At 39.5% G+C, this 14359-nt stretch overlaps 1 protein-coding gene across 1 annotated transcript in view; it reads right to left on the bottom strand.

The window, feature by feature from the left end:
* The window catches only part of pde4a (phosphodiesterase 4A, cAMP-specific), a 45546-nt gene extending 31904 nt beyond the window's left edge, over positions 1-13642 (bottom strand). Inside the window, exon 1 of the mRNA XM_016287637.1 lies at positions 12528-13642. Coding sequence (XP_016143123.1) covers positions 12528-12823 — 296 coding nt within the window. The 5' untranslated portion in view covers positions 12824-13642. The remainder of the gene's footprint in view (positions 1-12527) is intronic.
* Positions 13643-14359: the final 717 nt, after the last annotated feature.

Raw genomic sequence — 14359 nt, 5'->3', positions numbered from 1 at the left:
GGCACTGCACAGATCAATAGGTGTTTGATATAAAAGTACCTTGAGAGAGATTCGAAAGCTTATGGAGCCGTCTGCTGTCTATAGCTCTCACGGTACTTCCACTGCATTTCAGAAAAAATCTCCATCCACACCACACGACCGAAAACCTCCATCGAGTGTTTGTAGGAACTTCCGATTGCAATCTAATGTGTGTTTTGGCCATATAATGTTGCTGAAATATGTTATTTGTAGCCTTTTATATCAAGCTAATCGCTACACCTGCTTAGCATTTCTCAAGTAAACACCTTGTATTGTTATGAAAATAGGCAGAATCTCATGAAATCACATACAAATCATATAGTGTCGAAATCATGTTTATTAGGTTCATGTTACATCCATAGAAATGTTTTTCTGGGTTTCTTATGAACAGAACTGAAGTGAAATAGACGTTCTCATAGGAGACGAAGCGGGTTATAAACGCATAATATGATTGACATATGAGCAGAAGAGATAACACGGGCAGACAGCGCTGAGAGCAGCTAATGCTCTTCAGTAAATCAGTGAAGAATTAATAGAAAAGTTATTCTGTCTGAGCGATGCGTTATAAATCAAAAATGCTCTAGTGTAAATAGAGCCTAAAATGTATTAAAATGATTTGCACTCATTTATTGTGTTGGATACATTTTGTTCCTTTGTGCTTTTTTCTTTGTGCTGTGGCTCAGGAGATGAGTCTTTGAGTCTAAAAATGTCAACAAGCTGAAAAAATTATATATATATTTTTTTGAGGTAATGTAATCTTGTTAAAACCGATTTCATAAAATTAGTATTGAAAAAAGTATCGTTCAGAAATCGGTATGGAAACTTTTTGAAAGATACCCAGGCCTACTTACGAATACCCAGGAATAATGGTTAACCCCGGGTATAGTGTGAGTAGTTCAAATGTGAAACAGGATAACCCATGATTCTGTTTACCTGGGGTTCACAATGACCCAGGGTTAACTATTTCAGGTATGAAAAGCCCTACATATATCTCGAATCTGAGGATAATAGACTTAGTCCCAGCATGGAAGGGAATCCTGGGGTACACAGGGAATCATAGGTCTTTAAATGCCATGAGAGGTGTGAGTTTTATCCCATGACTGTTCTGCTTACAGGCTGGGCTTCCAGATCAGACAAGCTGCGTCTCCTGAATCAGCTTCACAGAGGTCAAGAGATGGTCCTGAGGGACCGAAGCTGTGTCCATTACTATAACTCAGCACTGTGATGTAATGACCAGATCAGTCAGACATTTGTCGATACCTGCAGTGCCCTAGCATCAATAATGCAAGAGCCTGTTTTAAGTTTGTCATGAATTATCCGCTGCGGTTTTAGTAAAAAAAACAATTACAGTATATTAAATACAGCTCAGCACTGATGCTACACAGCAGGAATGTGTTTTGACTGAAACCGAGAGACATTTTAAGCATCACAGCAAGTACAACTTGTAGGATCCCTGGTACCACCCCGAATCTATATTTTTTGAACAAAATGTTAGTTGTTTGCAGGTTATGTAATGCGAGTGACTCAGAAACAGCAGTTTCCAGTCCAGTTCACACATGACCAGACCACAGCCGACTCCAACCGAGCAGGCCGATGCATCCTCCCGCTCTTTCTTTCTCTCAAAGGATATTCATTTTGTAGGCTAAACTGTGTGCAACCTCAAAATCACGACATACCAAACCAGCGAACATGAAAATACTGCATCATAAATTCACTGAGGATGCAGTAATTATATTTATCTGCGAGCTGGTTCGTTGGACCAAGTCATAATGTTGTCTAAATGACTAATGTTTTGCATGGAGACGTGTATTTGTGAGCTATTTCATTATAGGTTAGTACAAGCAAATGCAATATTGTCTTGGATCATGGTTCAGTGTGACAGTCAGAGCCATATTCTGCTGATACCGCAGCCATCTGTCCTTCCCCAGTGAGCAGGAATGCCACTTTCTTATAATTACCCTGTGGGTTGAAGCCAGTCTATCTAGAGGTTACAAATCCCTGGTGACATTGTATATCAGGTAGGATAACAGGAAACCCTAACTCAAACATAACCGGTGGATCGCTCTTCATATCTCTCAAACCCCAGGTGTGTTAATTCACTCGGCTCAGCTCTGATTTGTTTGCTGTCCTCAATTTGAACTAGACTCTCCCCAGTGCTTTCTGCTGCCCAACCTACATTGTCTCACCTGTCTATTGCTCTGACTACGGTCTTTGTGATGTCTCTGGTGTCATTGTGTGTGTGCATGAGAATGAGTGTGTGTAAATGCATATGCGAGGATCTGTGCGGCTGACAACTCGGTGACACAAGTGTGTCGTTCTCTCTCAGAACTGCCGTCCGTTGAGACAAGAGTCCACAGTGCTCACGCACACGCATTCAGACACGCTTACATACCCAGAGAGGGTCCAAGATCCCTTGACGGATGTCACTACACAGCTTATCATCGAAATGTGAAAATGGGACTGAAGGCTGCCGCTGTAGAGCAGGTTGATTCAGGATGTCTGTCTGATAACGCACAGAATTCAGGACTCCTCACACCTCCACACAGATCCTCGCAGAATACTGCTAAATGCGCTAATGCTTAACAGAAGACTGTGAGAATTTACCCCTTTGCAGACAACCAAAGGCAACTTGGGAATTTAAAATGTCTCCTTGCATCAAGAAATACATGGTCAGAGAAACATTATGGCTATGGCTTTTTGTCCATATTAGCATATGAAAGTGAGGGTGGGGGATTTTTTTGAGCCAGTTATATTATGGCTAAACTAGACTAATTTAACTGGCATTGAAGCTGCATGAAAGAGGCAAATATTCATATAAAATAACACAATGTACTTGCACAGTGTACAATGTACTTATTTGCACAATGTACTTCACAATAGAATAATTTTATTTTCATTTAAATGAGAATCAAATTTATACTGATTGGTTAAAATGTTTTAATCTCCAGCTCTAACCTGCTGTGAACTTTCTGAAGCCCATCGGCTTATGTTTTCTAAGTAATTTAGAAAGAGTAACAGAAAACATTTCAGCACAAAAAAAAAACAAATAAAAAAAAAAGTATTTAACAAAGAGCAAAAATGCCTAAAATAGCATCACTGTCTCCATCAGAGATAGCAGTTTAGCTTTTGCCAGGCTTTGCAGTTCGCCACTGTGTTTTAGTGCTAGTTGGTATGAAGGTACTTTTTATGCAATGGTTTCAATTGGTAGGGATTCTGCTACACCAGGGGTGGCGAACGTCGGTCCTGGAGAGCCGCAGCCCTGCAGAGTTTTGCTTCAACCCTAACACACCTGAACAAGCTAATCAAGGTCTGAAGCTACGCCCATCGGTTTATGTTTTCTAAGTAATTTAGAAAGAGTAACAGAAAACATTTCAGCACAAAAAAAAAAACAAATAAAAAAAAAAGTATTTAACAAAGAGCAAAAATGCCTAAAATAGCATCACTGTCTCCATCAGAGATAGCAGTTTAGCTTTTGCCAGGCTTTGCAGTTCGCCACTGTGTTTTAGTGCTAGTTGGTATGAAGGTACTTTTTATGCAATGGTTTCAATTGGTAGGGATTCTGCTACACCAGGGGTGGCGAACGTCGGTCCTGGAGAGCCGCAGCCCTGCAGAGTTTTGCTTCAACCCTAACACACCTGAACAAGCTAATCAAGGTCTGAAGCTACAGGCAGGTGAGATTTTATTAGGGTTGGAGCTGAACTCTGCAGGGCTGCGGCTCTCCAGGACTGGAGTTCGCCATCCCTGTGCTACACCATTTATGCCATGGTGTAACTCCAGTGAGATTTTAAAAAATCTGTTTAATTGATTATAATGTGAGCGATTTAGTTTAGACCCATTGTGCCACACCATTCAGGTTACAGCTGCAAAGAAACTTATTAGATATTCTGATGTGTGTCACTGCAGTGCATATATCGGCTATAATACAATGTGTTCGAACATGTCTCATCCAATCTTAATTTATACTGCATTATTTTGACTATTTGGTTTTTAACTCAAATTTTAATAATTTAAAGCAGATTTTTACACTAATTCCAGATGTATCATTAACTTCTTATCAATGATCTTTTGATTTACATCTAGTGTATATATAATTATCAATATAAGTTGTATAAGTATACTTACTGTATGTAAATAAAGTCAGTCTGCTTCACTGCAAAAGCAGGTGTTCAGCAGCTATGTGAATCTACCCCATCAGCATCTGCCACTTACTTCAGACCTAAATAATGCTAGAATTCAATCCTCTAATCATATATGTTACAGTAGATGTTGTGTAATGTGGAAAAGCTCCACGGAGCAGCTTAGCCTGTTGGTGTACGAAGAAAAACAGATGTCGCTAACCGTGACATCACATGGCCAAACCTGAGGGCCAACGTTATCCGTGAAGCTGGATGCCTAATGCTTGCTCATTAAAGCACTCGACTGAGCTACAGTAATATGAAGGTTAGACAAGCTAGGAGCACATTATGTCTCTCATATAGGAAACAAAAGCCTTAAAGGAACACTCCAGGCTGAATGCAACATAAAGGGTTAGTTCACCCAAAAATGAAAATTCTGTCACCATTTACTCACCCTCATGTTGTTGTTGTTGTTGTTTTTTTCAAAGACTGAAAAATAAATGAATGGGAACTGGAGCTTTCACGTTTTTATTTTCCATGGAAGAAATTCATATTGATTTGGAACCACATGAGCTTGAGTAAATTCATAAATTTTTTTTGCTGTCTATCTTTAAACTCCACAGCAACTGTGGCATCCAGTTGATTTCCACAATACTGAATTGTCTATGACAAAATGCATTAAAAGTAATGCACTTACAATGGAAGTCTGTGGGGAAATTGTACAGTGCCAGAATAAGCATGAAAAATATACAATTAGCCCCTGCCCCTTTAATCAACAACACTAAAGTGCCCCTTTATCTAAAGTGACTATACAAATAAAGTGTCGCCATGCTTTCTTTATTACTTAGACTGAGGAATTTAAAAGAAGAGTTCCATTCTTACCAAATAACAATTTGTACAAGCAACATATATATCTCTAATTCTTCATCCTATTATAGCAGATTTTTCCCAGTGTCAGATGTGAGATGGATGGCTATGTAAATGCATAGTTTCCTCCAGATTTCTCCACATCTGGAGTAGAGCATAAGCATTTGAAGAGGGTCTCACGCTGCAAGCATGGAATAATCCCATTAAACATTTTCAGAAGCTTTAACTTGTTAATGATCGTGTAGATTTCAGATAGTCAGGCTAATTACACAGAGCAGAGATAGAGCAGAGGGAAACCGCAGGTATCTTGAGAGCAGGCGGATGTGTCTGGGTGTGAGCTAAAAGGGTGGTGCGCTACTGTAAAGTGTCGTGGGGAACTGATGGATTGCACAGAGAATGTGAGGGCTTTGTGAAAGGCAGCAGTATCATTTACAGGGCTGTACCCGGAGGGAATGGGAGAAGTAATGAGTGACGGCAGAAAGTCTAATGGCGGGCAGTTCATTCAGCCACTGGGGAAATGGAAGAGAGGGGGAGAATTAGATGAATTTGCCGGTGCTCTGATGATCTCTGCAGACATGCACGAGAGTGGGAAGAAATGATAGATTTAAAGATAGGCCAGCGGTGTGATTAACTCAGCGGTGAGTCTGAGCAAAGTGCGTGAGAGACAATGTAAGTGGCATGGCCTGGGGAAGAAAGAAAACACAATGGGGAGCACAAAAGGCGACTGGAGAAAAGAGAAAGCAAGGGATACAGAGCGAAAATCAGACAAATAAGATGATAAGGCGCAGAGAGAGAGAGAAAAGCAGCGAGCGGACGGCTGAGATCGAAGTAAAGAATCATACGGACTGCGTGATGTGGAGGGAGGACGCTGAAAAGAGGAAACACAGGCTGGTGAATGCACACATATGCTCAAACCCAGAGATATGAGTGAGAGACACTCATCCGTCAAAAGAGGAAGGAGGGGCCAAAGCCACCAGACAATAACAGAGACTCAAGTGTTGGTGGGTTTCAATAAATCAGTGAGGGATCGTCAGGGTAACAAAGATGACATTTGAAAGAAACAGAAAAAAACACTCAAACACAGGATGCGAAGCATGTTGAGTGCTTTGAAGTATGAAAATTCTGAGAATCAAGAGGGCAGCAAAGGCAAATAAATGTGGAGCCTAGGTAAACAATATATGGGAAGATAGATTGCATTTTCGGCAGCAAGGAAGGAGAAGCAGATGCCTTGAGATGAACAATAATAATGGCCATTAGTATGAACCTATGGACTTGTTTGCATGGGGTACAAAGTATATTTACACAACGTGTTACATCTGAAACACCAATGCAATTGTTGAGTTAATTAATCACAGGTCTATCTAATTAAGCAGTTAACGAGCTTGGCAGCTTTCCAATAGACTGTCAAATAAACACAGCATAGTTCGTCTACAGATTCAGTTCTAGGTGCAACAAAGCAAACCGGACCGAGTAAGAGGCAACGATAGACAAAAGGAGTAATCGAAAACCAGCCAATGACTGAAAATAATATACACTAATAAACAACAACTATGAACAATGCGACTTACAGGAAATCTGTGGGTTCTCAGAGATGGCAGCTTATTGAAAGTGTAAATCCACTACACATTTAACAGCAATAAAACATATTTGCCTCAGCATATTAAAACAACAAACTGCGCATCAGGGAATGAAACGTTCTTTTGCCTTTTTGGGCAAAATGTATCTATTTTACACAAACACAAAATGTAACCATAGCAACAGAACTGCAGGATGAGCTGTTCTTCTGTTCAGTGTCGGTCATTCTCTCCTCAGTGGTAACTTCCCAGAGTGCACTGGGGTATGGGACACGTTCAATAATGCTACCTCCTTCCCAAGGTAAGGTTGCGGAAGGCTTCACAAATTCAATTTATGTGAAAGAAATAAAAGCTGCCAAACAGCCTTTGTCATCTGAGAAACGATACTGCACGGCGTCCTATCAACTTTTAATGACTGAAAGCAGAGCCGGTGAGTTTGGGAATATGAGTGACAGTTCAATATTTCAGTGGGAGGTACGGTTAAAAAGGCTCAAAATCAGTACAAGCTATGGCTGGAAGGGAGTAAACAGGAGGATGTGATTATATTGAATAGTAAATCAAAACTGCTGCCACCGACAAAAATGAAAATGTGAGTAAAGCTGAACGATCAATCTTCAGTACCAAAGGTGTTCAAAACTCTATTTGGAGTCATGGTGTTTCTAATAAATAAGCCATCATGCTTCCTCTAAAAATTGGTATATTAAAAAGTAACGGACAAGCGTATATAGCTGGGAAAAATACTAGCGACAGTCCTTAAAAAAATCATCAGAGAGGACAATGGGCTTCTTTTGGCCCAAAGGGTCTGAGAGATTGAAGATCCTGAGAGAACTGCTGATTAGTTGGTGTGCTCACTCAGTCACATCGCCTCCAATGATTGAACTGAGAGCAGATATGCCCCTATGGGTTTACTTTCCATTTTATTTAAAATCTTCTAGAAACTCATATAAGATGAGACTGTTCCTACAAACATCTACCTGGAAATGACTCTGTCAACAGTGCTTATTTAAAGGAATTCATTTAAACTCAATCGACAGCACTCATGGCATAATTAGGGCCTTAACAAATGTGTTTTATTTTTTCCCCAAATTCTATTTTTCTGGATTTTGATTTGATGGTTTAATTAAATCCATTTGTAATAATCAAAATTATGTCTAATGAATTGAATTCATAAAACTTTTAATAACTTTAATAACTTATTGAACATTTAAGAATAATAGATCCCTATTAAATGTATTCTTTTTACATTCTGTGGTGTTTTTTCTGGATTCTGTGTTTTATGATGTAATACAAATGTATTATTACAAACAATGGTAATAAAATCAGTGCATAAAACTTCAACCATTTAAATGTTTTAAAATGTAATAAATGAAATTTGAACAATACCTTTCATTGTTCATACTGTTTAAATTAAAACATGGACCAAAAATAAGTATTATTTGGTATTCCTTAAAAATGATTAATAATAAAATAATAAACTATTTTTTTGTTGTTGTTATGAGTTTGAAATGTACATTTTGCTGTACAATAGTAATATATTTCTGTCTTTTTGTTTTACATTAAACAGAACTTTTTTTGTCTTAGTAGTTTTATTAAATGAAATGGTGAAATGTTTGTGAAGTGAATTCTTAAGAGCAGCTCTGGAGAGTTTTGTCATATAGTGGGATGGCAGATGCTGAAAACACCACAAGTGTCACGCCAGCTTTAACTATTGTGTATTAGATTAAACTGCACAGCTCATTCACCCAGAGAAGCAGAACATGTAGACTTTATATTTAATAAAAAATGATGAGAACAACTTTTCAGGTCTAAAAATACACATGCAAGTGCTTTTATAAAATTACAAGCTTCACATTTTTGCTTTTAAATCCTTCAGAAATTGCCCCTTTCATTCTAAGTGCTTCACTGTAACCTCAATTACTTTTTAAAGAAAACAAGGGAGGAGTTGCAGTTTTTTTTAATAGTAATCAAAATTATGCCACAAATGCAGTTGATTGAGATTAATTTGCACTGAACCCTGAATATTCCTTTAAGGGTGATATAAGTCTGTCGCAAAAGGTCATGAACCTCATCATCCTCAAACACGGCAAAACATGAGGCATTAGTGTACCATTGGGCATGCAGCTGTGTATGAGGTTGATTTAAGTTTTGCCCCAGGCTCAGAGGAACAGATGACATTGAGGGGGTCCTCTGGACTCAAAACAGTATATTACTTAAGCTCAATAAATACACATTAGGGGCAAGGCACCCAGCTTAGAGCTGCCATTAAAGGGCTGCCGGGATATCTGCATAAAAATAATAAATATAAATATTTGTCACTGCGACGAAGATCCCATCCCCCCACCCCACCACACCACCAACTCTGTGATGTGACCATACATGCAAATTGCTCATTATCATCCATGTCTTTCTCTAAAGCCTGCAGCAATGCATGCACAAATACATCCGCACTAGGGGTGTCGCGATATACCGGTATCAACGATAACCGTGATATTCAAATAATGGAATATCGACATCGTGTTAATTTAGGGTGTGACGATATACCGGTATTGGTGATAACCATGATATTTAAAATGAACAGGACACTTATGATAACACCACACGCAAATAGCCTACTCCAGCGCCAGTACCTGGTTGACCTCCCAGGTGGCAGTATTGCGCCTTAACACTGACACCTGTCACACTACTCCAAGAAGAACCAATAGTATCCATGCTGCGGGTCTGCAGATGAATATATCTCAGAAGAACCATGTTCAATATTATCCAGACAGTAAGTTGCCATTATTTTACTAGTCATTGAATGGGAAATGTTACATTAACCTGTTAACAGCGGTTTCCTGTTTTCATATATTTAAATAAAAGGGTGATTCTTTTAATAAGAACCGCGTTTTCTTTAAAAAATTCTCGAATTTTTGTATTTGCAATCAAGTCATGGCCAATACTGCCTTTGTGTAGCAATTGATTTCTTTGTTCAAATCTATTACACGATTAAAACTGATCTAGAAAAACTTAGCGACCACATTAAACTCTGTAAAGTTGGTCGCAGTGCCATGCACTTAATGCCTCATCTGCGGTCGTTCTGGGTGCACATTAATACTGAATTAGAAGCGCGTTAACTGCATGACTTCATTGGCACCGGCGCAACTATAGGTTAAAGAGATTAAAATACAGCTACGCAAGTTAACAGGTTGAAGTATCAGATTTGATGTTAATATTTATTCATTATACTGTTGAACTTGACAGTATTTTCTCTATTGTTATTTCATAGGGAGCTTCAAAGGAGACCCAGTTCATTGGGTAAAAAGAAAAACGAAATAAACAAAGTAAAAATGAATTTGGCTGATTCCCTAAGGTTTCTATAGATATCGCGATATATCGATATCGTGAATTCTTTTGGACACAATAACCGTGGTGTGAAAAATCTAATAACGTGACAGCCCTAATCCGCACACAAACATACATCTACATACACACTATCCTATCCATACATAAGTGAACAGGCTGATAAATAGCAAAAATATGCATATTTTAAAAGCATACTATGTAAGAAAACCGTTTGAGATATTAGAAATGTCAGGTTTTTCATCAGTTTTGATGTCAAAACGTAAACAGATGCGCACAAGACAATGAATAAGCTGACAATATCATTACAGGTATTTACATACAAAAAATATGGATCATTTACTGTGTACTCATATTAAGCAATATATACTATATAGCAAATCTCGGCTGTGTGCTTGTTTATGTTGTCGCAAAATGAAAAGTGGATTATCGCTCAGCTCTGTATATAAAGTTGGATTATATCCAAATTATCCACGTACATACAACATACTCATATAAAATAATATATACTACATAGCAAATCTCAATTGCTTCACTTTTATTTAGTTGCAAAATTTAACTATACTACCGCCAAGCGCTTTATAAAAAGTTGTTTGTATATGTAAGCATAGATACAGTATACTTGTGTAGGGCTATATATACACACTATACAGCATATGTCAACAGCTTGATTGCTTGTATTGTTGCAAAATGCAAACTATATTATCGCCCAGCTCTAATCTGCTAAATGCGACTATAAGGCATCACAATATAAAGATATTTCAAACATTATCATTTTTCTGTAAAGCTGCTTTGAAACAATGTGTAATGTGAAAAGCGCTAGGAATATAATGGGCATATCAGGTTTAGCTTAAACTGGTTAAGATGACCACTATATACTCAATAAAAAAGAAAACTGTTTAAGCAGTTTATGTGACCTTGCATTGTCAAGTTATTAAGAATAATCAGTTTAGGATTATGCATGTAAACACACTTATTGAAACAACACATACTGGATGGCCTATGTCTTTGCTGGCAGATCATGTTACAAAATGTGATCAATGCGATGAGAAAGTGAGCAGAAAGACATGGACATCTCACTCTGCTTCTTGAGACATCACATCAGCAGAGCCACACGCACACACAAGCATCTTTATCTGTCTCTCGCTGTCTATTTCTCACACTGTGCCGCCCGCCCACAGTAGAAGCCGGACAGTTCGAGTCAGTGCTGCTGCACTAATTCTTGGACTGGCTGTGAGCGTGTCCTGGGGAAGGGAATAAAAATCAGGCTTTACTATACAGTCAGGCAGAGCTGGCCTGGCTCCCAGGAGCCTGCCGTGCAGGCCGTCTGTGGCCTAGGCAAAAGTTGACAGGAAGGAAACCGGAGCCTTCGGCTCTCAGCCACCACTGGGGCTCATGGCCCTCACAGAAGCAGATTATTACTGTAATAATCACCCAATTTGGTGAGGCGCCACTCAACAGAACGGCACATTTCGCCTCTTCCAGCACTAACATCAGTCTGTATGCGCATCAGTCTACGTACAAGCACAGCAAGCAACACCCACACTTATCCTTGAGGGTAAAAGCAGTGTATTGTATGCTACAGCATATCGTGCAAACCCACAAAATCGACATGAATGTCAGGCTGACAGATGTGTTTCTCTGTTTAAAACTAATTCACGTTGATTATTTATAACAGCGCTACACAGTGCTGTGGTAGTTCAATTCAAAATCCAAGGAATACAGTGCTTCTGGTGTTTCTGTGCATGCTTTGGCTTTTTGGCCAACATTATATTACATTTATACACTTGTAAAAAAAAATCCAAAAGGGGTGATGCCACAGTAGAAACATTTTTGCATCTCCAAAGAACTATTCAGTGAGCTTTTCCTAAAAGAGACGTCTTTTCTTGAAGACCATTAATCTACAAAAGAACCTTTTGTGCAATGGAAAGATTCTATGAATGCTAAAAGTTCTTTCTGGAACCATTGATGCAAGTTAAGTACCTATTATATATCATTATATTAAAATGTTATTATGAAATTTATAATTCTAAATAAAGCCAGAAGAGAGAGACAGAATCACTAATCTGTTCACTAAAATCATAGCATGCTATTTGTCTTAATTTGATATGATGCTGAAGTACTTAATTAGATTATGCAAAAAAAAATTTGGCACACGCATATGGTGTCTGCACGTGCCAAGAGCGAAAGCGCATATGCCATGATCCAAATATTCTCAAACCGGTGCTTTTTTTTTTTTACGCTATACTTTATCAGTCAGACTTAGTGGTGTCCACAACATGTGTGCTTGGGCTCTCCAAAAACCCTATTACAGGCGCTTCTTCTACACTTTTAATCCAGCTCATTAGCATTATTAGTAATCGGTTATGCCATCAACTGCTCATAACCGGTTCGAGATTACTTCGGGGGGTCACGTTCGAGGCATTTCAAACTCACGCTCTCTGAGAGATGCTGGAGCCGTTACGCATAACGCATCATCAAGGATGCCCACGCGTCCCGCCTCTCCACACAAAGCACTATTAACCCTTCCAGCATCATTATTATCAGTTGTGTGCGTCCATCACACAGAAATAGCTCGTTTGTTCACACGTAATTAGTCACTCGGCTTTCTTACCGCTTGTTCCCAGAGCAGTTGCTCATGGACGCGCTGGTGGTTCCTTGGAGCGACGATGGCCAGGACATGCGGGACTTCTTGAGCCCCGGCCGGTCACTCGTGTCCATGGCATTCGAGCGCTCCATCTGTCGGTGGTGATGTCGGTCGGTGTCAGAGTAACCGCGATGTTTGATTTTGATGGGGGTCCGTGGCTGTCTCCACAGATGCTGGGGAGGCTTGAGGGTCGCCTGTCCCTCCCGGGGAACCGGCAGCGAAAGAGACAGGCTCTTTTTAGAGCAAGGTGGCGGTTCCATCATAGTGCAAAATTAATCGATGTACGGAACGCGACGTGTTAAGGGGAATAAAAACAATATGGCTATGTATTCGTTAAGAAATCAACCCGTCTACTGTCCGTAACTGACTAGTCTCCATGTCTAACAGCGGAATGTATTGAAAGCAGGTCCAAAGGCTTTTGTGGGAACTAATCACAGTGTTCAGATAACAGGTGATGGCGCAATGTCGTCCTGTCTTCTTGTCATCTCCGCAATTATGTCGATGGTAAATCCAAAAAGTTCCTGTGTATCAGAGAGGCTCCACTTTAAAACATCACAAGGCGTCGTAGCATCCGCGCTGGTGAAGCTCTTCCCCTGAAGTTTGTCATAGCGCGTCGGGCCACTTATGTTCAGTAGGGATTTATTGCTTTTATCAACCCTCCAGACTGGTTTCCTGCCGCGATTATTGCTGCTAAAGACCGCACATGCCTCTCCAAGCTCTGGTGTCTCCAACTGGAGCCATGAGAACTCTGCGATGAGGAGCAATGTTGTACATATGGAACTAACGGCGACTAAAACTCAAGCTCGCTGTTTAGCCTCCATTAAAACCTCGCCGCGAACAGTTTCATTAGGCGAATCATGTTGAATTTTGCCTGGAGAACAGCGCGCGTGGGATGATGGATATATGAGAGATCCATGCACGCGGCATTTTCGCGTCCTCGCTTTCCTCTTTCTTGAAGCATTCGTTCAATTCCGCGAAATCATGATTGTAAGTCAAAGATCACCGATCTTCGTGCTGTACTTTACTTAGTTTTGCCGTCTTATCTCGCTCGTATCAATCAGTTGTCGACAGATGTTAAATTCTGGCATTTGAGAAACACTGTTCTCTCTCTCTCTCTCTCTCTCTCTCTCTCTCTCTCTCTCTCTCTCTCTCTCTCAGTTTTCTCGTTCACTTAGACGAGATGGAACCAAACAGCTCCAGTCGTCACTACTTTTCCCCTATGAATTGATTTCTCATGTTATTCCATTAAGTAAACACATCGATTTGACCAGTAATGTGAGGTACATTTGGAAATGACAAATCGACATAATTATGTCCATCCATTTTAAATGAAATAAATATATAATGTGGTGGGGCTAATGATTCTAACTGCATTGAACATTATTGGATTTGTACAACTGAAGTCTTATGCTTCATTTAAATAAGTCTATATTTATATGAGCATTTTTATCACTTATTTATGGAGATATTTCCTTTGCTGTTTTTACCATAGTCAACATGGGTTGATTATAGTAGCACCTTATTTTCAAAGGATGTCTGCTTAAACCACAGAGGAGAACTGTAATACCTGTAGAAATATATATCTGTCAGCCTTCCCATTCATCTCAATGACATTTGCTCGACTGGTGCAAGATGTACACGATTTCAAATGTACCATTTTTCCTCATGGGCGCACGATTCTGCTGCCAGGTTATTTTGAGCCAACCATCTAATTACAGCAACAGACAAGGAAAAGAGTTTTTAAGAGCCCTCCAAGAATCACTAGAAAACATCTAGGCTACTCATGTACAATAAAACGC

The sequence above is a fragment of the Sinocyclocheilus grahami genome, unplaced genomic scaffold, assembly GCF_001515645.1.
Source record: "Sinocyclocheilus grahami isolate Dianchi unplaced genomic scaffold, SAMN03320097.WGS_v1.1 scaffold223.1, whole genome shotgun sequence".
In the NCBI taxonomy this organism is placed as follows: Eukaryota; Metazoa; Chordata; class Actinopteri; order Cypriniformes; family Cyprinidae; genus Sinocyclocheilus; species Sinocyclocheilus grahami.
The sequence above is the reverse complement of the archived record's forward strand: the minus strand, read 5'-3'. Positions and strand labels throughout refer to the sequence as shown.